At 40.7% G+C, this 22,666-nt stretch overlaps 1 protein-coding gene across 2 annotated transcripts in view; it reads left to right on the top strand.

Annotated features, from left to right (window-relative positions):
- CRHR2 (corticotropin releasing hormone receptor 2) overlaps positions 1–22,666 on the top strand; it is a 156,419-nt gene that overhangs the window by 43,941 nt on the left and 89,812 nt on the right. The window contains exons 1-2 of one of the 2 annotated variants that reach the window (XM_030490848.1): positions 2,518–2,934; positions 3,077–3,196. In XM_030490848.1, coding sequence (XP_030346708.1) covers positions 2,814–2,934; positions 3,077–3,196 — 241 coding nt within the window. In that variant the 5' untranslated portion in view covers positions 2,518–2,813. Of the gene's footprint in view, positions 1–2,517; positions 2,935–3,076; positions 3,197–22,666 lie in introns of those variants that run through there. The other variant, XM_030490839.1, reaches the window with a different exon arrangement.

The raw sequence follows: 22,666 nt of genomic DNA on the forward strand, positions 1-22,666 counted from the left end.
GAAATCCAGGTTAGTGTTCAACTCTGTAATATCTGAACCATTTGAAAAATCTGCAAGTGTTTATACTGGAAAATACAAGGCAACATTTAAGAACATGAAACATTTACCAAATTGAAAAATGGTGATTTTTTTGAAACTGTCTTTCTTTTTGTAATTTATTAAATGATTCATTCCTCCAAAGATTCAGAAAATTCTAGTGCCCAAAGCCTCCAGCCAAGTATTTGATTCCAGTGTAGTAGGTGCTGCACAAATAGTGTGAGAAAACAGACAAGGCAGACGGTAGGTGAGAAATGAAGACTTTTGGCCACGCTATGTGATTTTTCCCCCACAGAGAGGCAGCAGAAGTAGAAAAAAAGTATCTTATCAGCATCCTGGACAAGTGCCCTGCTCACTGATCAGTTTTACCTCAACAGAAATGGCTGTTGGGCTCAGTGATGCCATTGGGAACTTTCAGATGCTGTCTTCTGAGAAGATCTCACAGCCATTAGTAGAGGCTCTGCTTGGGGAACAAAAATAAATTTTCTGAATTCAACTACTCTTTCAGGAAGAAGCAAAGAAACTTTAAAATGAAGAACTAAAGATACTTTGGGGGACAGATGTCTGTGAATTTCTTAGAGCACCCTTTATCCCCCTCACTTGAAAGCTCAAGAAATAGGGTTTTCTTCTCAAAGCCTTGTTTAAAGACAACCAGTATATTGGTGGTGGTCATGTGTGAATGATGCTATATAAATGTTCTCTGTTGCTTTTTGAGATTAGAGATGCATTGGACAAAGGTATCTGGTGGTGATGACAAGGGTCAATTTGTTGAAATGCAGATTTCTGAAGGGTTGAAATTTTGGGAATATTCACTTGGGGATGAGATCATGGCTCCAGAGAGAGAAACGGAAACATGTATTCACTTGCCTCAGAACATAACACTGCCTAGGGATTTAGGACGCTTGTTATTTTTGTGGGGTTTTAAATATTTAAAACAAAAGCACCACGGTGGCACTCCTCCCCTCTCCCCCATTGTAATCTGAAAATGTTGAAAAATCTCCAGATTCCAAGATGGCAAAATAACATCCTGGCCAGTTCTCCAATCAGTGCATGTTGTTAATTTATTTGCCCTACTAACCTAGTGATTTTTTTTTTTTCTCTCTTTTTCCTTTCTTTGGATAACACAATTCTTTCGGTCCTTAAGAATAAAGACTGAAGCTCTTCAGTCTTAAATATGAGCAAAGGGAAAGTCCAGGCCATTGCAGGTGGGGAGATGGCTTGTATAGGAAGCCCTATACCACTACTTTGAACTCAGCGTAAGACTTATGTCCTATCTAAAGCCGAACACAGACTGTAAAACAGGAGTTCATTTCTGGAACCCTTTCTTTCTTCTTTCTTCAAAGCTTCTTTATTGTCCTTACCTTCTGTTTCTGCATTGATCTCTGCTGCAACATATATACTTGTCTTCTCCCTTAAACGTCAGTTTTCTATTTACTTCCTAAGAAAGAGCCTTTTGAATCCGTGATCCTAGATGATCCTCCTTAGCAAGCTTTTGACATTTTCTTGTAAAAATTTCCTCATATCCTGATATAACAACCCAGAAAGGTTGGTTAGGTCTAAACTATTCTCCAGCATGTCCAAGAGTGCAGAACTTCACCCAGTTCCCATTGTACTGAGTTTTGATTTCCCAATAGATGACCAACCATCTGGGGAACTCCCTCCAAACTCCTCATCTTTCCCCTTTCCCAAACCCTTTTTATCCTGTTCCATAACAACTTCAGTTTGTCAAGCCTTTTACTATTCTGTCTCTCCCCACACTGTGGTTTCCTTGCTTAGAAGTTCTTCCTCAGCCTTGGTGCTTCATCCATTCTGAAATGCCTGCTCTCTCCTACCGCTGGAAAATGAGAGAGTGGCCATGCTTTTCTTCCTTGACCCCTCAGTGGTCCATCCTTCACTCCAAAGGTCTCGTCTGCTTTCTGTGCCTTCCCCTACTCTACTGTGTACCCCATACCATCAGCATGAGGCAGAAAGATGTGATAATTGCCTCTGTGCCTTGCTTCTCCCAGGCTGGGCTCCCAACCCTTCTCTCGCTCTCCCTACTCTGTTGGTCATTACTCCAGATTCCTTTGTTCTGATGCCTCCCTCATCCCAGCTTTTATTATTTCTCTCTGTTCTCAAACCCTGCTTAGGACCCGGTACTGCAACTACTGGACTGAGTCCCTTCTTCCCCCTCCCTGTCCAAGCATCTCTGCTCATCCTCAGTTCCACACAGTAAAGGCAGGAATTGCTTTGCTTCACAAAAAGCCAGAGGAGTTATATTCATCTGATAGCTTTTCCTTTCCTCCCTGGTTCTAGTTTGCAGTGAGTATTTTTGCAAAAGTGCTCATCCCCAAAGCTAACAATAAAACTGTCTCTGCGTGTGTGTGTGCATGCTTGTGTGTGTGAGAGAGAAGAGAGAGCGAGAAGAGGGAGGGAGAGAAAGCAATACAACAGTCTGGCAATGTGAGGCGGCATTGGAGAGCTGCTAGACCAGGGAAGCTGGCTAAGAGACGCAAGCCCCTTACTCTGGGCTCAGTGTGATCCCATTGGTTCCTGAGCTGCTGGTTTAAAGGAAAGAAGAGCTCGGAGGATTGAACTGCACAGCCAGACGCAGATTCTCAGCCAAGTTGTCAGCACGCTGGGAGGAAGAGAGGCTCACACACACGAGACTGCAGGGTGTCCGCAGCTTGGTGTTCGTTTGTTTCCAGAAAGGAAGAAAGGAGAGGGGACAAAAAAAAGAACAACCCCGAACAGAAAAGGGGCAAGGAGCCTGATCCAGTCCAGCAGTCCCAGGGTGAATGATGGACGTAACCATATCTCAGTTCATCTTAGAAGAATTTGATGTCAACTGCAGCCTCCTGGATCGTTTACAAGAGACTTTTTTAGAGAGTTCCTCTATCTCTTTCCTGGGCTTTGATGGTAGGAAACATTACCTAGAGGAGGACTCGAAAAAGCTTTATAAGTGCAAAGGTTCACTTTGCTTTGTGATGCAAGTGTGTCAGTTTTGTGCTTTCTAAACTGCTTCTTTTTCCCTTTCTGTCTCCTTTTTTTAATGCAAAAGGTCTGTACTGCAATGCCACCACTGATCAGATTGGGACCTGCTGGCCGAGAACCTCTGCAGGGGAACTAGTAGAGAGACCCTGCCCCGAGTTCTTCAATGGGATCAAATACAACACCACAAGTAAGTACCAACTCCTTTCCTTCTCCCACAGACCTGGTGTTGAGAAGGCGCCTGGGGAGAGCCAAAATATATTTTCCATTAAAAAAAAAAAACAAAAAAACCCAAATATTTTCCTGGGAATCAACATTTCTTCTACATTCCAGTCTGTATATTCAAAATTCCTGCCTGGAATGATGCAGATTTCTCAAAAGCACAGATTCCTCTTTACTTAAGTGTATTTAGGTACATCTGGGCAAAAATATTCTCTTCAATCTAAGGAGGGTATACTGTGCTTTGTGTGCTTGCTCACGTATAGATATGCGTAGCTGAATGTATTTGTAGTAGTGTTTCAGCCATTTGGATAATTAAAGATCCTTCGGCTTGTGAAGTACTTACTCTAAATGCCTAAAAGCTGTGTTTTGGAAGGACTCTCCCTTTGAGAGGCTGGCTGTGTGAACAGGGGGACAAACTGGGCTGGAAGTTGTAGCTAACAAACAGAAGGCTGAGATCTGGAATCTGTTAAGTAACTTCATCAGCTTATGAGGCTGGAGTGGCTGCATCATTACTGCAAGGGAAACAGTAGAGGATATTATAAGGCAAATATTATTCAAAACAAGGGAGCAGAGGGGCTCCTTAGAAATCTCTTGGAACTGATGCTTTAGTCTTAGAGGTAAACAATCGTGATGACTCACTAAAAATTTATTATTCAGGCTGTTGGACCCAGGCACTCATTTCCTCTTCCGTATCTGTCAATACTGATTGGACTTTTTGTTAAGAGTTTTTAAGATATTAGTCCCAAATACGTGTACCCACTTGTTTGTCACTCACTACTCAGTGTGCTTTTGACTGTGGAGACATTTCATTCCGTGTTTCACTCTGAACTGTTGCTCGGGTGTTAGTAGTCTAATTTTCAGGTAGTGTTAATTTTGTGGGGTTAGCATTCTCAATAAATCCCATAAAGAATGACCCTGTCATCTTAGATCTTGTTTTTTAACTAATTGAAAATTAATTTATTGTTTCCCCAGCTTTAAGTGTTAAGGGTAAGATAACCAGATGAAAGTTCTGTGTATTTGCTACGCAAAACAAAGCCCTCTTCCAGATTTGTTCTTAGGGACCAGCTTCTGTCATCTCTAACTTTGAGCAGAGTAAGGAGGTTACTTCAGAGAACTGCAAGATCATCCTCAAACCCTATATTCTCTGACCTAAGATCTTTGCAATAAAATAGGTGAGAACATGCAAAAGGCTGGGTTATGCTGTCTTTGGTTGTAGCAGATAGTCCCTTACCTTTATGGTTTCGGTTGAGCTCAGGAGAAAATTTCTGAGAATTAAGAACAGCTCAGACAAGAGCAAGTATATTAAAACAGACCCTAAAAAGTACCTCAAAAAAGTATAGTGGGTTTTTTTTCCCTTTCCTTTCTTTAGTGAGGGATGTCGTTATTTGGATTGCCTTATTTTTGTTTCTCCAAAAGGAAAGAGGAAAGAAAAGAAATAAAAAGAAATGCACTATGGATGATTTCTTATTTATATCATCATCACAGTGGAGAGAATTTAAATATTTTTCCCATGCATGGAAGGAAAAAAAATCTTGAATACTCTGTTTTATTTTTATGAACTTTGTTAATGCTTTTAGTAGTTCATCAGTGACCTCATTTAAAGTTCTTCCCTGCTCCTCTCCTTCTCAGTGGTGGCTAATGCTTGCATAGTGCTAATAAATTTTCTTAAATCCATTGCTTTTAAAAGAACGGCATGTTAATTAAAGACTGATGAAAATATTTTTTTGCAATGACGACACATTATTTTATCATAGTCTGGGGAAATGGACATTTTGCTCCTTTCAACATAGAATGTGAGTAGTCACGTTGCGAAAATGTGTGTTTGCAGGACAGATTGGTAGTGCATACTAGTGCCCAGATGTAGTAGCGTATGCAGCTTGCAATAGAGAGATTAAGTACATTGAAGCCACTGTATGTATGGCTTTCAGTTGATCTTATACTCTTCCATCTGCATAACTGCTCCAAGTTGTGGCGCAGAAACGGAAGGGAAGGACCATACCAAGATTTAAGTCAACTTGCAAAATCAGTAGCTCGTGGGAGTTAGGAGTTGGTGATTAAATCTTGGGAAAGCAGTAGGACAGCAGGTTAAGATTCGAATCCAGAGGTGTAATCTTTTTTTTTTTGTTTGGAAGACACAGCAATTAGTACATTCAGATCACATCCATAGTTTGGGATGGCCAAATACTGACACGGTATGACTCCTTCTACTTGCATGATTTCACCACGTTAGTTTGTGGGTTGACTAGAGTGCCATTGGTAATGAGACTTCATATGTTTGAAACCTAGACTGTGCAGACAATAAAATAAGCACAGACAACTGATAAAAAATGAAAACTGATCTTGCAAATTTCAGAGGTGAGTAATACAGCTGCAAAATGAAGGTTTGATAACAAAGCAGCTTGGATCAACGTAAGATTTCTGCCTAGGACATGTTGTGTCATTTTGTCCTGGTTTGTTCTGCATTTTGATAAGGCAAAGGGAGAAATGATGGTCTGTAATATTGTACTCAAATGTTTTTGAGAGCGAATTCAGACAAATTTAGAAAAAGCACTGTGTGATGCCTTTTTTCTACTAAGGGCTTATCCAGTTCTAGGTCGTAACTCAGCTATTTATTATACTGTCATGCATCCCATGTTTGCAAGCTGACACCTTTTCGGAACTGTAGCATATCTTTGGTTTTGTATGGCTGTGGGTGTATTTGTCATTCTAATGTGGATCAATTTCTGTGATTATTTTTGTTTGTTTTTAGAAATGAAGCTCTCAAAGATTCCAAGTTCCTACCAGTTTCCTAAAAGTAGCTCATCAGCTTGAGGGAATGAACCCAGTAGCATTCCCCATAGGCAAAAGCTTTTGCATTGTAGACACTAGAAAATCCAGATATCCAGATTGGGAAGTGCTCAAACTATATCAAAAATTTACACCAGACTCAGTCAGGTACAAGGTGTTGATCCACGGTAAACCAGGCTGCCCAAGTTCTGGTACTCACAGGGCTATTTCTGCACCTTATTGTGGTCTCTGTGCACATAGTATATGTAATTCAAGACAAAATGCAACAACCAGGTTGCTTCACAGATCAGCTCATCAAAGACTTTGGATGGACTTACCCTGGCTACCCATCTTGTCAACTGTCATGCTTTTGCATGCATGTTCACTCTGTCTAACTCAGAACCCTTAAGTGCTCGGATGGGGAATGCTATCAAACCCTGCAGTATGCCAGCAAAATTTAATGAAAGAGTATTTGAGTAAAAAAAATTAAGAATAAGAACTGGTGCATAAAAAAATCCCCTCTTGTTTGCTACTATAGAATAAACTGTTTGCATAAAATATTTCCATTCTAATTGCAAAAAATTCCCGTGGTGATTTTGTGCCTGTGTCTGTGTTTCTGTGTGTCTCGGGAACTGCTGAGTGACTCAGATAAGTTTCAGCTGGATTCGTAAAACAAAATCTGTCAGCCTGTGAGTATTTTTCATCTCTGACACTTTGTTATTTTGGTGGGGTTTTTTCTCCCTCTTAGGGAAATAAAGTCATGCTGGCAAATCAAGATCTGGTGATCCTACAGTATGATTTGTGAATATAGGCAAAATGTTCTTTGACCAAGGATCTGAAAATGATGCCATACTCTTACAACTTTGCAATTTTGCAGCAAAGCTTATGTATTATTCTCAAAACAGAAAAAAAAGGGGGGGGCGGGGAAATGTATGTGTTGGTGCAGTGTGTGGCTGTACACTTTCCTCTGCTCAGGTTCTATATTTAGCTAAAGATGACAATATCATTGCTGCCCTCTAGATGTGTTTATGCTTTGACAGTGTGAAGCTTCTATTCTCATTTTAGGAAACAAATTAATTCACTTATTAGGATATCCTGAAGCTTGATTAATTCAGCAAATGTGCAGTAATGAGACTTTTTGCTGCTTGAAAAGAAGTGGTCCTACAGATTAAGACACACAAATGTAGGTATTTCTAAGTAGGTATCAACAGCTAATTTAAGTATCTAAGCTTTGATACAAGTTAGTGGAGCTCTAATTGACACAGGGGATGAAGCCTTAGGGAGTTACTCAGCTCAGTCTAAATGTACAGATCAGTTCAGTAGTCCATGCAGAAGTGCTAGTGCCATTTGATATGTCCAGGGGTATTTTGCCTGGTATCTAGTTCCTGTCCCAGAGGGCCCAGGGCTTGTGAAGGTTTTTGCTTTATCTTCCAAGCCACAAAGGCGTTGCAGATACTCTGAGACAAATGATATGATGCCTGTGTTCAGGCACCTGGATTCATCCCTGGGTGTCTGTTGAGCTGAACTGAACGCACACCTGGAGATTGAGGTCAGACTGTTTTTGTGATCAACAGAAACAAAAGATCTCTATAGCCCTAATGCCCTCTCTGCAAATCCTGTCACCCCCTCTCAGTACAGGAAAGCTCTTTGATTGAGATAGCCACTTCAGATGAGTGTTTTGGGTATTGCAAAAAGCATCTTCATCTTCTCCAGGGGCTGTGCTGCCAAAACCAAGCACATAAGCACTGCTAACCTTGCACTGATGGGGATTTGGTCCCTCCTTCCCTACTTCTTGCTCTGAGGGGGTGTACACCACCTTTTCCTTGGTGGCCCTATAACCAACTGCCTTGTTGAGAATGATTTGGAGAGGGTTGGTGACTTAGCAACTGGACTGTTGTTCGCACAGGTGAACACTGGAGAAAAGAGACATTGGCACAAGTATCACAATTGTACCTGTTGACATAGTTTACTCCACACTGAAAGAAAAATTCCTGCAGTTCTTTGATATCTTGTCTTGAACAGAGGCAAATAATATTTTGTGTGCTTGAGGGAAGGGTGAAGAAGTAAATTAATAGCTTTTCTGTTTTGCACACCTCCCCTCCTTTGAAAGGGGTTAGAGATTATTTAATTTTTAAAAGCGCAAAAGAGCTAATTTTCATAGGTTAAACAGCCATTCTTTTATCAAGATCTAACCTCTGCTGCTTTTCTTTGTGTTTAATTATTGTTCAAAGTTCTCCAGAGTGGTGGCTTCAGCTTGCATATAAAACATGAGCCTTGCTTGGAAATCATTGCTCACCAAGTCTTTTTCAAACTATATGGGTAAAACCTGTCCTGATTATTACAGAAATGTGCACTTTTATAAGCAGCTAGCCTAGAGGCTCAATTAACATTTTCACTTGTGTTTTATCTTGTGTATTTTAGTGTCTTGAGCACTTCTGTTGATCACATTCACATTACTTTTTCCTCAGAGGTTATTCTGGTTTGATTTCTAAAGGGTGCCTTTTTGAAAGCTAAGTCCCTTTGTAAAAGAAAGAGACCCTTTATGCTCTTGTGGCCTTGCATCTTTACTGGAGAGAGAGAAAAATAAATTGCCCATCAACACAGCCTTGTAAGCATGAGTGAAGGTACGGCTGGATGCCATGAGGAGATGCAGCTGAGGTGTGGGCTGGGGAAAGGACAAGGTAAGAGGAAGCATCTTAGCCTGAGGGGCAGCAGATGCTAAGCAGTTCTGGTGCACTGCCACTTGGATGGAAGGGCTCTTTATATATTTAAAACACATTTCTGAAAGAAGAGTTTCAAAGATCAAATACACAACTTCCTCTTTTTGCTACACAATGCATGTGTGTTTTCAGACTCAGGAAAGTACTACGAAGCTTTAGAACTACTACCACCTCATATCTTTTCTGTAACCTTGTTAGATGTCCAGAGGGCTTTAATTCCACTGGACTGTTTAATAATAGAAGGAGATTTGGGATAAGTAGAAAAGTTTTGTAGCCAATTTTATTTATGGACTCATTAGAAAAAGATTTAAAAAAAAACAAACAAACAAACAAACAAACAAGCAAACACAGAAAAAGACCAAACAGTGTCTGCAGTCTTGCAGAAGCCATGTTTTAGCCATCCTGGGGTGACCAACACATCATTATCAGCTAGGAGTCAGAAGTACATAACAGATGAGAAACCAAACACAGCAGAGGAAAAAGAAGGCCAGAAATGGAATTCTGGGAGAGTAAATAAAATACGATTTTTAAGCTCGTAAATCTTCTCTTGGAGGAGACAAAATCTGCAGTTCATTAGGCCAGCTTGACTCCAATAGTATTGTATCCAGATTAAGATTTCAACCATCTTTGTTCGTTTTCTCTTGCCAGTTTAGGCTGAATTCTTCCACAAATGCAGCACTGGGAGGCTCTTGATTTCAGTGCATGCACAGATGGTAGAGGCTTTATTGGGTTTTTTCCTCAAGTTTTTCTTATGTTTTTCTTTCCATTGTGAAGCATAATTTATGGTAAGAGATTGCTCTGATTTTGCAGTGTGGAAGAAGAGTGTTGAAAACAATATTTAAAAGAAGGAATGAAGAGAACCCATCTTTCTTGCTGCTGCTACTATCATGCTGTGAAATGTGTGATTTCTTCATTAAGCACAGAATACAAGTTAATTCCATGTAGTAAAATAAGAAAATTATTAATATTACTTCAGTCACGTTCAGGGACCTTTTCTCCAGCCAATTAAACATTGATTAGTATTTTTGTTCTTCACTAGTAAGTTACAAGGCGGGTTTGCTATGATCCTATTGTAGCTGATTGGGCTTCTCTTAAGTTTAGGCTTGAGTTTTGAGGCAGACTTCCAGAGCCAGGAACTGCTGCCGATGTTCTGCACAAAGCCCATCTGATCCTCTGCTGAAGTTAAGCAGACCTCACAGCAGTATCAGGAGGCTCAGTCCCAGGCTTAATGCCTCCAGGGTGGTGACCTTGAATTTATGGCAGAGGAATCATCACCCAGAATTGCGTGGGAAAGTGACTTCTCACAGCAAGAGAGTAACGACGGGTCTTGGAGAGGGCTCTTAACCTGTGGCCTTCAGGAGAGTCAGCAAACAGGGTTACCCACATTATTTTGGAGGCTTCTATGACCCTCTCTCTGAGGAAACTGCTCCATCCACCTCTCTGTAACGTGCATGAGATAGATAGTGAGCTCTTGTTTAAGCTGACAGCAAGTACCAGCTGGCAAACAGATGGACTGAGGTTCAGTTTCTTCCCACAAGTTAGGAATTAGACACTAGCAAAATCATGTGCTTCTGAGGCCAGGAGAGGAGTGGAAGAGGGAATGGCTCAGGAACATATGGGGAAGGGAAAGAATTAAATACATTACAAAGAGAGACCAAGCAGGAAATCCTCATCTCACAGTGTCAAAATGAGATGAAAAATCTCACCCAGCTTCATCTAGTGTGGCTACTTTCTTGTGGAAATGGGTTTTCTTGGTTTATTCTGCCTTAAAACCCATTTTTGGACTAGCCAAGCTTCAGGAGGATGACGTCTGAAACCCTGCTGGAGAAGGGGGAATCAGGTTGTTCTTTCCGGTCGCTGAACACCTAAGACTGTCTGCAACTCACTAGGTTTCAGCCTCAGCCTTTAGTGTCACAAAACCTTAGGGAGAGTGTCACTGAAGGAATGGTCACCCGTAATTCCTCCTCTCAGCCACAGGGTGTCACTTAAAGTGCAGGTAAAGTGTCCACAGGCATCTGCACTGAGTCACTTGGGGGTGGAGAAGATGGATGGGGTAAAAGAAAACTGGTGTGAACAGTGGTCCTGAACTTTGTCCTTCTCTAATTACAAGCAGTGCTGCCTCTGCAGCTTCCCCATCCCGCTGGGTGGTAGAAAAGACTCACTGAAGTGAAGTGGGGACAAGGACACTGGAGTTGGAGGATGTTCTGGAAGGAACCCTGCTGTCCCTGCCTTTGTGGAGCGCTTGCTTGAAAGCAGATCACTGGCTGAGGGTAGGTGGCTAGTGGTGGTTTCACCAGGGCTGCTCTGAAAGTCTAAAGGTAGAGAAGTGCTAAGCTTTGTTCCTAAGCAGGTGTGTGTTATGTGAGAAGATGTGAAGCTATGCAAAACATAAAGTAGCCATTAAGGTGTGAAGCAACTCTACCAAAGCATCTTAAGCAGTCAGCAAGAACCTGCATTTAGATGATACAGGGATTCCTCCTTGCTGTATACACCACGTTCATTGCTGTACTGCTTCCTATTGCACCAACCTGATCTCTCCTGCCCGAATGCAGGAACTGTTAGAATCTCCCTGTGGATCTTTAGGTACTTGACAGATGCTCTAGGTGCTTCCACTTATCCAGAGTAACAAATAGGTACACTAACAGTGCAACAATATGTTCCTCAGTTGTGACTGCTGAACTTGCCTGTTGCTCTTGGGAAGGATGTTCTGCAGATCAGTAAGTTCATTGACCAGATTTAGATTCTTTGTATTTTCCTCCGCGTTCTTCAGTGGCACGGAATTATCTTTGCTATTCATGTAATGGTGAATCTTTGCAATTTCTGCGGCTTGGAAGAATTGTACTTTAAGCTGTGTCCTGCTCCAAGTAAAGTTCTCAGATTCTGAAAGTCATGCAAGACTTTGCTTATGCTCTGCCGTCCTGTGAAAGGGAAACTCTTACACAGTTTTGCACCCCAACATTGCTTGACTTGACATCCAGGTTAGAATAACCGTTCTTACTAGCTTGAGAAGGCGATGAGAAATATGGTTTCCCCTGGAAATCAGAGGGAATGGATTTATAGTAAATAATATCCTTTTTCAGTGCAATTTCATTCCCCTCGGATGTTATTCATGGAGTTTGTAATTGGTAGCTCTTGGGAAAAAATCACAAAATCAGTAAAACTCAGATTGCTTTATGCTGACTTCTTTCTCTGTAGTGCTGGGATTAACAGAGGGGCAGATCCTGCTCCATATGAGACTTGTGCAGTGAGAAACAATACATTGAAGCAAATGATAGGAACAGAAACTCAGTGTTTTTTTTTTTTAAAAAGCAGATCTCATGAAGAGTTTTCCCTGGGAAAACGGAAGAAGAAAGCCTTTCCCAATGTGGTTGCATTATCCCAAACCCCAAGTGGTCAGAAAGCACTGACCATACAATGACACGAGAGTCAATGCAGTTCCTTATCCTCCTGAGTCAGTCACAGGAGCAAATAGAGATTTGGAAACCAGAAAATGTGTTATAGAAATTAGACAAGGAAAATAAGAAATTACTTTGCTAATGCATCATCACCGTTTTAACTAAACTTAGGTGTGAACTCCTAGTGATTCTATTTCTCACTGCTAAGAATTTTAGTTTAACTTAATTGTTGCTGAATTATGCCAGTAATACCTGAAACATCAGAATTCATGTATTTCAAAGTACATGATGAGCAGTCATTACTTCTTGCAGAATCTCCACGCTTGCCACAGTGATTGCTGCTTTTCAACTAAAGCAGCTGGTGCACAGTTTGGAAGCAGAAGGTACTTTCCAGGATCCTAGTTTCTGTGCTGATCTTAATACACTTGATCAACTGAATGCTTTGAGCTCGCTTGGAAATCAGTGGGGACTTCAGGTGTTTAGTTGCTGGAAATGGATTTGTAGGTATCATAAACTATGGACACACTATTCCTGTTCAAGAAAATAAAGTAAAAGGCAGGGGATGATGGGGGTGATGAGAAGCAGGTGCTCCTCAGAGACCTCACTATTTGTCTTCCACAGAGAAAGCACCTAGCAGATTTCTGCATGGTAGGAGTTTCCTCTGTCCCAGGAGCTACAGGAGGGGAGAGAGAGAGACTCCTGGATTGAAAAGCCCTTTTCTTCAAAAGCTTATGTTCCTATTCTGAATACTCCTTGCCTCAGGATGTAGATGGTGACATCTTGAATAGGAAGTTGCAGGGATTTGCAGAGTCAGGCACCTCTCCTCTGAGTGCCATAGGACTGTGTGGGAGCCAGGTAACACTGCCACCAGCTCACAAGACCTCTGCAGAGGTCTCTTCATTCTTCCTTGCTAACACTTTCTACTGAAGAAAGCCAAGATCCCGTAGATCCACTTTAAGTTCATTTTGGTTATCTAATCTGATCTTCTGAATTTCCCACTTCACATAAACCTCATGTATAAACTCACCCACTTGCCCCATTGCTGTGCCAATATTTAACAAATGTCTCCTTCTCTTTAGGCCTCTAAAAATGAACATTTCCACCTGTCAGCTGGCAGCACTGTGCCAAAGCGGTCTGACTTAGGAAGCCTTTGCAGCACTAAAATAAGAAGGCTTTCAGATTATTTTGTTTGAGAAGTGATGGGACAAAGTTCTGTTTGGATCTGCTTTCTGCTTCAAAGCCTAAGTCTCAATAAAAAAATGACAGAGATGAATCCAAATGCAGCTATGGTGGTGCACTGCATTTTCCAGTCACAGGGAGAAAGGCTGCAGCACTACAAATACTGAGTTTGAGTTTTGCTGCTGTTCTTATTCTTTCTTGAGGGAGAGCTAAAAGATCACCACAAAGATATTATCTTGTAGTTAAGTCATCCTTACCCACCTGCAAACCCATTCTCAGCCTGGCCTAGTCTTTTTCATCCTAATTTATTCTTAACCCCTTCATCTCTCTTGTATTAACTGCACCCTTTCATCTCTCACTGTATTCACTGTATTTTCCTGTAAAATAAATTCTGGCAAAAATAATAATAGCAGTTTTATTCTCACATAAGTATTTTGCTTTATTCTTTCAGTGAATGCTGCAGGGAATAGAAAGAGAGACAAGTATGTGAGAAGAGCACAGGCATCACAGTAGCATGTTTCGGTTTATAATGTCATGAAAGTATGTAAAATGCTCTCCTGTAACTAGAAATATGATCAATAATAGTTGGATTTTTCAGCAAATGGGTGTGAATTATTTCCTACAGATTCATATTTTATGGATTCTCTGTTAGATCTCAGCTGCAGATCCATGACAAAGTTACTGTGATTATATCAACACATGGACAAGCAGAGGTGGAACACGTACCTGACCACACTCGTTCCAATTACAGGGTCTCAAGAGAATTTGTGTTGTTATTTTCTCATCACTTCTTTGACTGGTTAGATAACTGCATACCTCCCGTCTGCCTTCAATGCACCACCTCTTCTAGGCTCTGTGTCAAAACCCCAGTCCCGTTTCCCCATTCCCCGCAGTAACCTGACTAGGCATAGAAAGTACCTAAAATGGGTAGACACATGAATGAGCTACTGATGCTCTGAGACTGTAAGGAAATTGACTGTGTGTGTGTTCAGTTTCTGGTAAACTTGAGCTAAAATTCACCTTCTGAAATCTCAAGGAAAAAAATTGATTTTGCTGTGGTAGGTCAGTTATGTGTTCAAGTCCTTAGGTTCATGGATAGCTTTGAAAACTTTATTTTGATTTTACCAGTACTTTCTGGAAATGAAGCATTTCTGTTGGTTTTAGACATAGAGCTGAAGAAGTCCTGGCTTTGCTAGGTGAAAATAAACATGATGTGGCAATATGACATATTTCAAGTTGCACCAGATTAACTCTACTGCTCCTTCTAACCAACATTTCTAGAGTTTTGTGATGTTCCTAGAGATTTCAAGGGGGTCCTTCAGTGATCTCTGTCATAAATCTTTTGTTCTCCATGGGCACCTGTGACATGGCACTTAGTGGTGGTGTTTTTTTTCATTTCTAGGACACTTGAGCTATAATCAAAATAAAAAGAGTTTGTATTACATGCTATGCAACAGAATGAGAGTAGTCTCAGTCTCGTTTTGACTCCGTATACCTATTGATGCACAACATGTAATTTTTCTGCATCATTTTACTTGTTTTAATTCATCCTTTGCTTGCTTTTAGGGGAATCAAGTGAAACTCACAGGGCACTGACCTTTGTCTAGTTGCCATGTTACCTTAATGAAAATCAGCTGGAAAAGGCAGGGTTAATTGCTTTGATTTAATCCTGAAATGTCAATGACTCATTGATGGCTCATTCAGAAGAGCTATCTGCTCAAGGTAGAAAGAAGGGCAAAAATAGCTTCCTCGAGATGAAGTTAAGCAATTTAAGTGCTGTAAGTTTCTAATATCTAGCTCCTGAGTGTTGCATACTGCTTGCTGGAAACTTGAACTCTGACTTTGGCATATACATCCTCTTCTACCTCAAGAGGAATATATCTGTTTAACCCTCAGAAGAAAGAGAGCACCAGTGACTTGGTTCAGATGTCCCTCTGAGAAGCCTGGAGTTTGCATCCAAGCAGTGAGCTAAATGTCTGGTGCAGGAGTCCTACCACACCTGAAAGATGACACTTTGAGAGCATCTGGGCAATATGTAGAACAGTTCTCAGAATTAAAAGATTTTTCATCTTCCTGGGACTGACTGGCTTCCACTGCTAATTTAGTTCTCTTCTGCAGTTACAGAAGGCTGCAGAAAGAGTGGAAGTATGAGTTAAAAATGATTGAGGAAGAGCAGAGCAAGAACCAAGCAGATTAGGAATGGAAAAGTAAGTTACTGGTTGAAGTGAAAGTGGGCAGAGAGACCTTGTGCGTGCAGGAGAACATGAGTTAAGAGTTGTTGTGGGAATGGGTGAGGGTGGAGTTTCTGCAGAAGGCTTTAGTGAACAGGTTAAGTGATTTAAAATGTAGAAATGCTGTTGTGCAGGAGTAAGAGCTGGCAGTGTAGCATGGCAGGTTGTGCAGAGAAGCAGCAACTAGCTCCTAGAAAATTAAGGACAAAGTGTTGTGAAGTTGGATGGAAAGATGTCATAACAGAATGCAGGTTAAAAGGAATGGCTGAGGCATTAGTGCTATCAAAGAATGCAGTGCATGAACCCTGATAGAGGGATGGGGCAAACATTAGGAGACATGCAGAAAGCATTTGTGAGGAAGAATTGGAGTACAATGCGAGCTGGCTGTCAGCTCTGAGACAACAAGCACAAGTCTGAGATGCCATCCCAAAGAACAGCAGGTGAGAGGAGGAAATTGTTGGTTAAATACCAGATATAAAGAATAAGTGTGATATGTGCTGTACTGCATCCAAGGCAGGCAGCATAGAATAACAGACGCAATTACCGGCAGCAGTGCCACCAGAGTCTTTGAGCAGATTAAAACTCAATGATAGTTTTAATGAGAATGTCAAAGCCTGCATATCTGGCTTGCATTTACAAGGTGATGTGCAGCTTGATTTTTAGTACGTTTGGCCTAAGTACTTTCTCTCTTTCCATGGTCCTATGGGAAGAGATGTCCACAGACTAGTTACCTTCATGATCTTTTTTTTCTGTTTCTCCTCTGGCTTTCTTGTTCCCTGAGTTGGTGGGCAGGCATGTGACAGGACGATCACCTCACATTAGAACCACTTTGGTTCTGACTATGTTGCCTTGAAAGAGCAGCTTCCAGTGTGAAGGCAAAGGCTTGCCTGACCACAGCTTGCATTGATCCATCTGGGGCATCACTAACATGTGGGGTTGTTCTGGTACTGTGTTGCAGTCTAGAGTCAGTGTTTGTGGTTGTGCCAGTTTGAAAGGGATAGGACTAAGGTAGTTTCACACCAAATCCAGCTTATAGCTATCCTAACGGACAGTAAATGAGACCTATTTCATGCCCTGCAACTGACCTCAGGCAAGCTGCTTCAGTCTCCTGTCCTTCGGTCTTTCCCTTTGTAAAGTAACTCAAATAACTCAGGAACTCTGAAGCTTTCCAACTCTATAAAGACTGCTCTCCTTCTTTTTTAGTTCAGAGTGCAAGAAATTCTCTGATAATATGTCACCTCTGTTCCTCAGTGTCATTAGCTTCTTTGGGCCCGAGCGGGGACAGTTTTGACGACAGAATCTGCCTTTTGCAGTCATGTAAGTATTCTCATACAAAGACTTTCAGATGTACAAAGTACTTAGCAGGCAGTTGGATTTCAGTATCTTAATATCGTTGTCCCCAGGACTCTCAGCAATAAGAGTCTTCTGTTCTCAATGCAAACCCATGAACTGAATGGAAAATAATCCCTTTGTATGGTCTGGGAAAATTGACGTTATTGTAATTAACATCTTCAGAGTTATGAAAATATATATTTTTCTGTGTTTAACTAGATGTTTTCACAGCTCATCTGTATCTTTTTATTCTCATATCTTATTGTCTTGGTGCAGATCTGCTGGTCTATAGCACCTGCAATTTTAATGTGTGCCAAAGGAAATGCTTAGTTATCAAAATCATGTTTATTCAGCTATTCAGTGCTCCTCTCTGCAATGCAGAGTTGTTTCCTAGGCTACATTTGCTAGTATAATACATATTCTGTTGTCAGGTATCCCATCCAGTTGATTTTGCCTCATTCCTTAATCCAGTGAAGATAAATTATGGAACTGTCCTGCTGTATCAGTGGAGACTGTCTCCATTTTCCATCAGCTGAGTTTAGTTATTCACACATTTTTTTCTGAAAATATACTTCAAATACATCATGCAAAATTGTATCACAAAATAACAATAGGAATTCAAACTTTCAGGTATTGATGTGAGAAAGATGGTATGTTAGAAGAAAACAAGCTCTGCATTGCCTTTTCATGCTAAAACCGAAGTAACGGTGTATTGATTTTTGAAAGGCTTATTGCCCATTTGATCAGCCCCATGAATACAGTTGCAGTTCGTCTGTCTGTGGACAGTGCAGGTGTGTGACAATGTCATTACCATCTGGGTAGCCCGCAAGTTTGGGAAATGAAGTGGCAGTGAAACAAGTTTCTTAACCCTAGGTTAAAGAAAGAGCAGAATCAGGGCTTTTCTTCAGTAAGTAGTAAAAGGTGAAACAAAGTTATTGTGAGAACTGGATGGTGATGGGAGACAAAAGTAAAGAAAACTAGGAATGGAGAAGGATTAGTTTTTACTGTGCATTGTAGGGCTTTGGTGCGTCAGTGGGTCTGACATAGCCTAATACAGAAGTTAAGGATACTGTCTCTAGCTGTTCATCCCATGCCCCAGCTCACAGATATGCATCTATTTATAATGTCTGCTTCTGGTTTGCTGCAGTTTTCAGCAGGTATTTGCTACAAATCAGTGTCTTCTGAGCGCCTCTAGTTAATGGTTGTCTCAGCTTTCTGTTCTCTGGGACAAGATGGACAACTAAAGCCAGTCAGTCCTACAGCTGTAATCCTTGTTTGAGAACGGATGCCATTAACTTTCCTCTCTGTTCAACTTCACAGCTATTTCCACTGCTAGCAGTAACTGAGATGAGCTAATTACACAGATATTATGCAATTTTGCTGTACATAATACATATAATTTTGTAATGAAGCAGTAGTGCTATGTAATAACAGCTCACATAAACCTGCCTTTGACTACAAGGGTCTGGCAGGAAGCTCTGCAAGGCAAACTTTGCATAGAAGAGTTAAATAAAAGTCAGATCACTGATAGGGAAAAAGATCTTGAGACATTTTTCTGCTCATTTGTAAGTGCTAATATATCCACAAAAAGGTTTTTAATAAGTAGGTTTCAGCTCCAGTATTAGCGATATCCTGAACGCTTAATCTCATGAATGCATGCAAATGTAAATGATGCTTTGCAGTTTTAGAAGAACTGATTTAAGTTTTTTTGCAAGATCAGGCAAGAGATTTTTGTTTGTTTGTTGTGATATTGTGGTTTGTTGTTGTGGTGGTGTTTACTGAAGTGTTTTCTTGTTTGCTTCTTCCTGTATGGACCAGATAATCGATAGTTAGAGTTACCTTCATTTTACTTCCATTGTTGTGGTGCCTAGGGACCAGATCAGGTTTTGGTGGGCTCTAAACAAACTCTGGAAAATCTGTGCTGCCTAGGCAACTACTAGGAGGCTCTAGAAGGCCAGAAAGTGTGAGAGAGGAAAGAGAGGAAGTGTACTGGTTTACACGGCAAGGTTTTGATAGCAGGGGGGCTGCCAGAGTCGCTCCTGTGAGAAGAGACCAGGGGCTGCCCCCATATTGAACAGAGCCAGTTTCAGCTCCTTTTTAATTAAACTGGTGTTATCTTGACCCACAAGTTTTTCATCTTGTTTCATCACCCCATCCTGATGAGGAGAGGCAGAGAATGAGAGGAGGTCTGGTGGGCACCTGTCAGCCAGTCAACGTCAACACACCACAGGAGGATATGAAACAAATACAGCAAAATTCATTCTGACAGATTATTTTCAAAATTTTTAAAGCTTGTCATATGGTTATGGCAACTGAACACTACAGAACACAGTCTGTTGTCCTACAGAAAGGCTTCCAGAAAGAAAAACTGGAGCATTTACATGGAATTTGCAGATTGAAATTTCTATGCAGTGTACCCCACCTGACTTAAGTTTTAATGGCATATCCTACCTTGAATCTGGAAGGAGATCAGTTAGTTCCCTGAAGAACCGTGCAAAGGGATAGGTCTGCTCTGCAGTCAGTGGTGCAATTTAATTTCTCACTGTTACAGATGCACCTTGTGTGGCTTGACTTAGTACTATTAGCATCAAAGCTGTAACAGCACAACCATCAATTTCTGATGCTCTAGCCCAGCTAGGACTAAAAGGCAAAGATGTCAATGCTTGGGTATGCTACTGCAGTCTCATGGGCCAGTTCAGCTTGGTTACGTTCCCATCACTTCTCTATAAATACTCCCTACGGTCATGATTCTCATATAGCTGTTTCAGTAGTGAATTCTCACTGTATTTTAAGCCAGGTGTAAGTGTTTTAAATTCAACACATGGTTTATAGCTAAATACACTAACTGGATTTCATTCTCAGAAAACAATCAGAATTCAGTGTTCTGACTCAAAGACATTTTTGTCTCTTAATAGCTTAGTGAAGTCAAATGGAGAAATTCTCTCTGCCTGCAGCACATATCCTTTCCCAAAATAGAGACAACAGACTAAATTGACTTATTTTTACCTGAAATTCTAGGTTGATTGTCTTAAAAGGATTTCAAAAACGATCTTCTTTTGTTGAAACAAGCTCACTGATCTGTAGTAATTATCTAAATTCCCTACAAATATTTTTAAACTTTCCTGGAATTTCTGATACCATGTCCTAACATGTTCCTTAAAATTTCATAGGGCTGTGAAAGATGAATGCATTTTTCTACCTTCTCTAACTTAGCTCAGAGATGAAGTTCTCAGTTTTCAGTCTGGTGCCATGAGCTGATTGTAAAGGAACTGTACCATGACACTTCCAAGTTTTCCTTCACTAACTGCTCTCCAACACATCTCAGGCAACTTCAGTTTCATCTGTTTCAGCAGCTTTTGTGAACTCATTTCCCTAACAGTTATCACATGGGAAATTGTCTTTTACACTGCTGTTTCACAGGATATTAGAAAGGGCAAGTGGTGAAACTCTTGGTCTTCAGCATTTTTTTAAGTTGGACTCTAGTAAAGGCACTCTGAATGTCACTATGGGAATTAGCACTGACATATCATTGCATGAACTGCTTGCTTCTGTTGATCCGGATTTTTCATCTGGTTACAGAATGAAGAAATGTTCGAACGTTGCAACTGTTAAGGATGTGTTAGTGCTACTGTATGTCTCACAAAATCCTTCTACAAATGTATTTTATGTGTTCATTATTATTAGCTATAGAATATAATAATATGTTTATATATTCTATGTAATATATATCAGTTATATGTTATTATTACCGGTGATATCACTTATTATCAGTGTTGAAGATCTGAGGTCAGTTATTTTAGCAGATTGTGAAGAACAGTATTTGAGGATGGAAAAATGTGTAAGTGGAAAGTGAGTGGTAAAAGAAGGTAGAAAGATTTAAAGGAGGATTTGTAAACTGGCTGTGGTCACATGTAATCAATTATCATTCACTGCAGTCTGAAGCATCCTGTGAATAGTATTCATAAATGATTTTCAATACTAAGTTAACAGAGGCCCTTGAAATAATTGGTATATGCATACTGCACTGTAAATCTATTTAAACAGAGATAATGAGCTATATTCTTCTCTTAGACTGAACTAAATCCTGAGTAATTCTGTGAAGCTAAATGTTTCTTCCTATTATATTCTGGATGTACAATCATGTAACAGCTAATTATAGTGATTGATTAACTGAATTTCACAGATGATGACCAGAAGAAACTGTTATAAGATATATATTGCGTTTCCTTCATGTTTTAAAAATAATGAGAACAAATAATAGTTAACACTCTACTCTTATTAGAAAGCCTGCTAAGCTGCTTCTGTTGATTGATCCAAAGATAAACCCTTGTGCACAGGAAAAGAAATTTTATCTTAAACACTCATGTGTAATTACAAAAAAGAATCTTCTATCTATATAGAGATTTCGATACCATCTTAAGAGAAGAGTTAAAGGGTAGTGCATTGAATGATCTTATTTTACATGACATAATTAAGATCAGACAGATGAGAAGAAAAAAACCCCAACCCAATTCTTGGTATGATTTTCTTTAAAAAGGTCTTTAATGATAACTGCTCCAGGTTGCTCTTGTGAGACCTCACTTGGAGTATTGTGTACAGTTCTGGTGTCCTCAGCATAAAGAGGACATGGAGCTGTTGGAGCAAGACCAGAGGAGGGCCACGAGGATGATAAGAGGGCTGGAACACCTCCTGTATCAAGACAGGCTGAGAAAGTTGGGGCTGTTCAGCCTGGAGAATAGAAGGCTGCGTGGAGACCTCCTAGCAGCCTTCCAATATCTGAAGGGGGCCTATAAGAGTGCTGGGGAGGGACTCTTCCTGAGGGACTGTAGTGGTAGGACAAGGGGGAATGAGTTCCAACTTAAACAGGGGAAGTTTAGATTAGATATAAGGAAGAAGTTCTTTACAGTGATGGTGGTGAGGCACTGGATTGGGTTGCCCAAGGAAGTTGTGGATGCTCCATCCCTGGCGGTGTTCAAGGCCAGGTTGGACAGAGCCTTGGGCGACATGGTTTAGTGCGAGGTGCCCCTGCCCATGGCAGGGGGATTGGAACTAGATGATCTAAAGGTCCTTTCCAACCCTTACTGTTCTATGATTCTATGATGTTGTAACTGCCTAAGTGACAGCAAAGTTGTCTTTTACTCACTAACGTTTCGTTCAGGAAGCGTTATGCAGCAATCTCTCTTTGTAAGTTACAGCAGGTGAAACTAAGGTTCAGCTTCAAACTCTCAAATCTGCATTTTTGCGATGGATGGTTTGAGCCTGGCTTTTATGTGAGTGTCAGGAGCACTTACATAAAAGCTGTCCTTCCCTCGGTGTGCTTGCTGTGATCATTGGTTCTTTGGGACAGCAAGTTTGTCGCATTCTGTGTGGGTTTGATAGAGGCTAATGGCAAGTCTGTCCTGAGCAACCGTGTTATTTGCTGTGATCTATGACTGGGTTTTTTGTTGTGCTATTTGCAGTCTTCTCACTGTCTAGTCTGGGTCCTGCACCCTAGTTTCTTCTTCTTAGAGTGTTTCTTCATAACCTTAGCTCATAGAAACTTAGGAAAGGTGCTGTTTTCTATTTCATGTGAGTGTGTCTTACAGCACAGTGAGGGCCTGGGTCTTTGGCTGAGGCTTCTGCTGCTGTCACTGAAGTTCATGCTGTACAAAACCTCCAGATGCCACTTCAGTAGAAAGAATCTAATTTGGAAGACTCAGAATTGTTCTTTTGTGGGTATTAATCCATCACTACTCCTGCTAAAACTACAGAGGGATCAAAGTCCAGATTCAGGAATTATTAATTTCTCTCCTGTAGCTATGGATTGCTGCACGGT

The sequence above is a fragment of the Strigops habroptila genome, chromosome 1 (assembly GCF_004027225.2).
Source record: "Strigops habroptila isolate Jane chromosome 1, bStrHab1.2.pri, whole genome shotgun sequence".
Lineage (NCBI taxonomy): Eukaryota > Metazoa > Chordata > Aves > Psittaciformes > Psittacidae > Strigops > Strigops habroptila.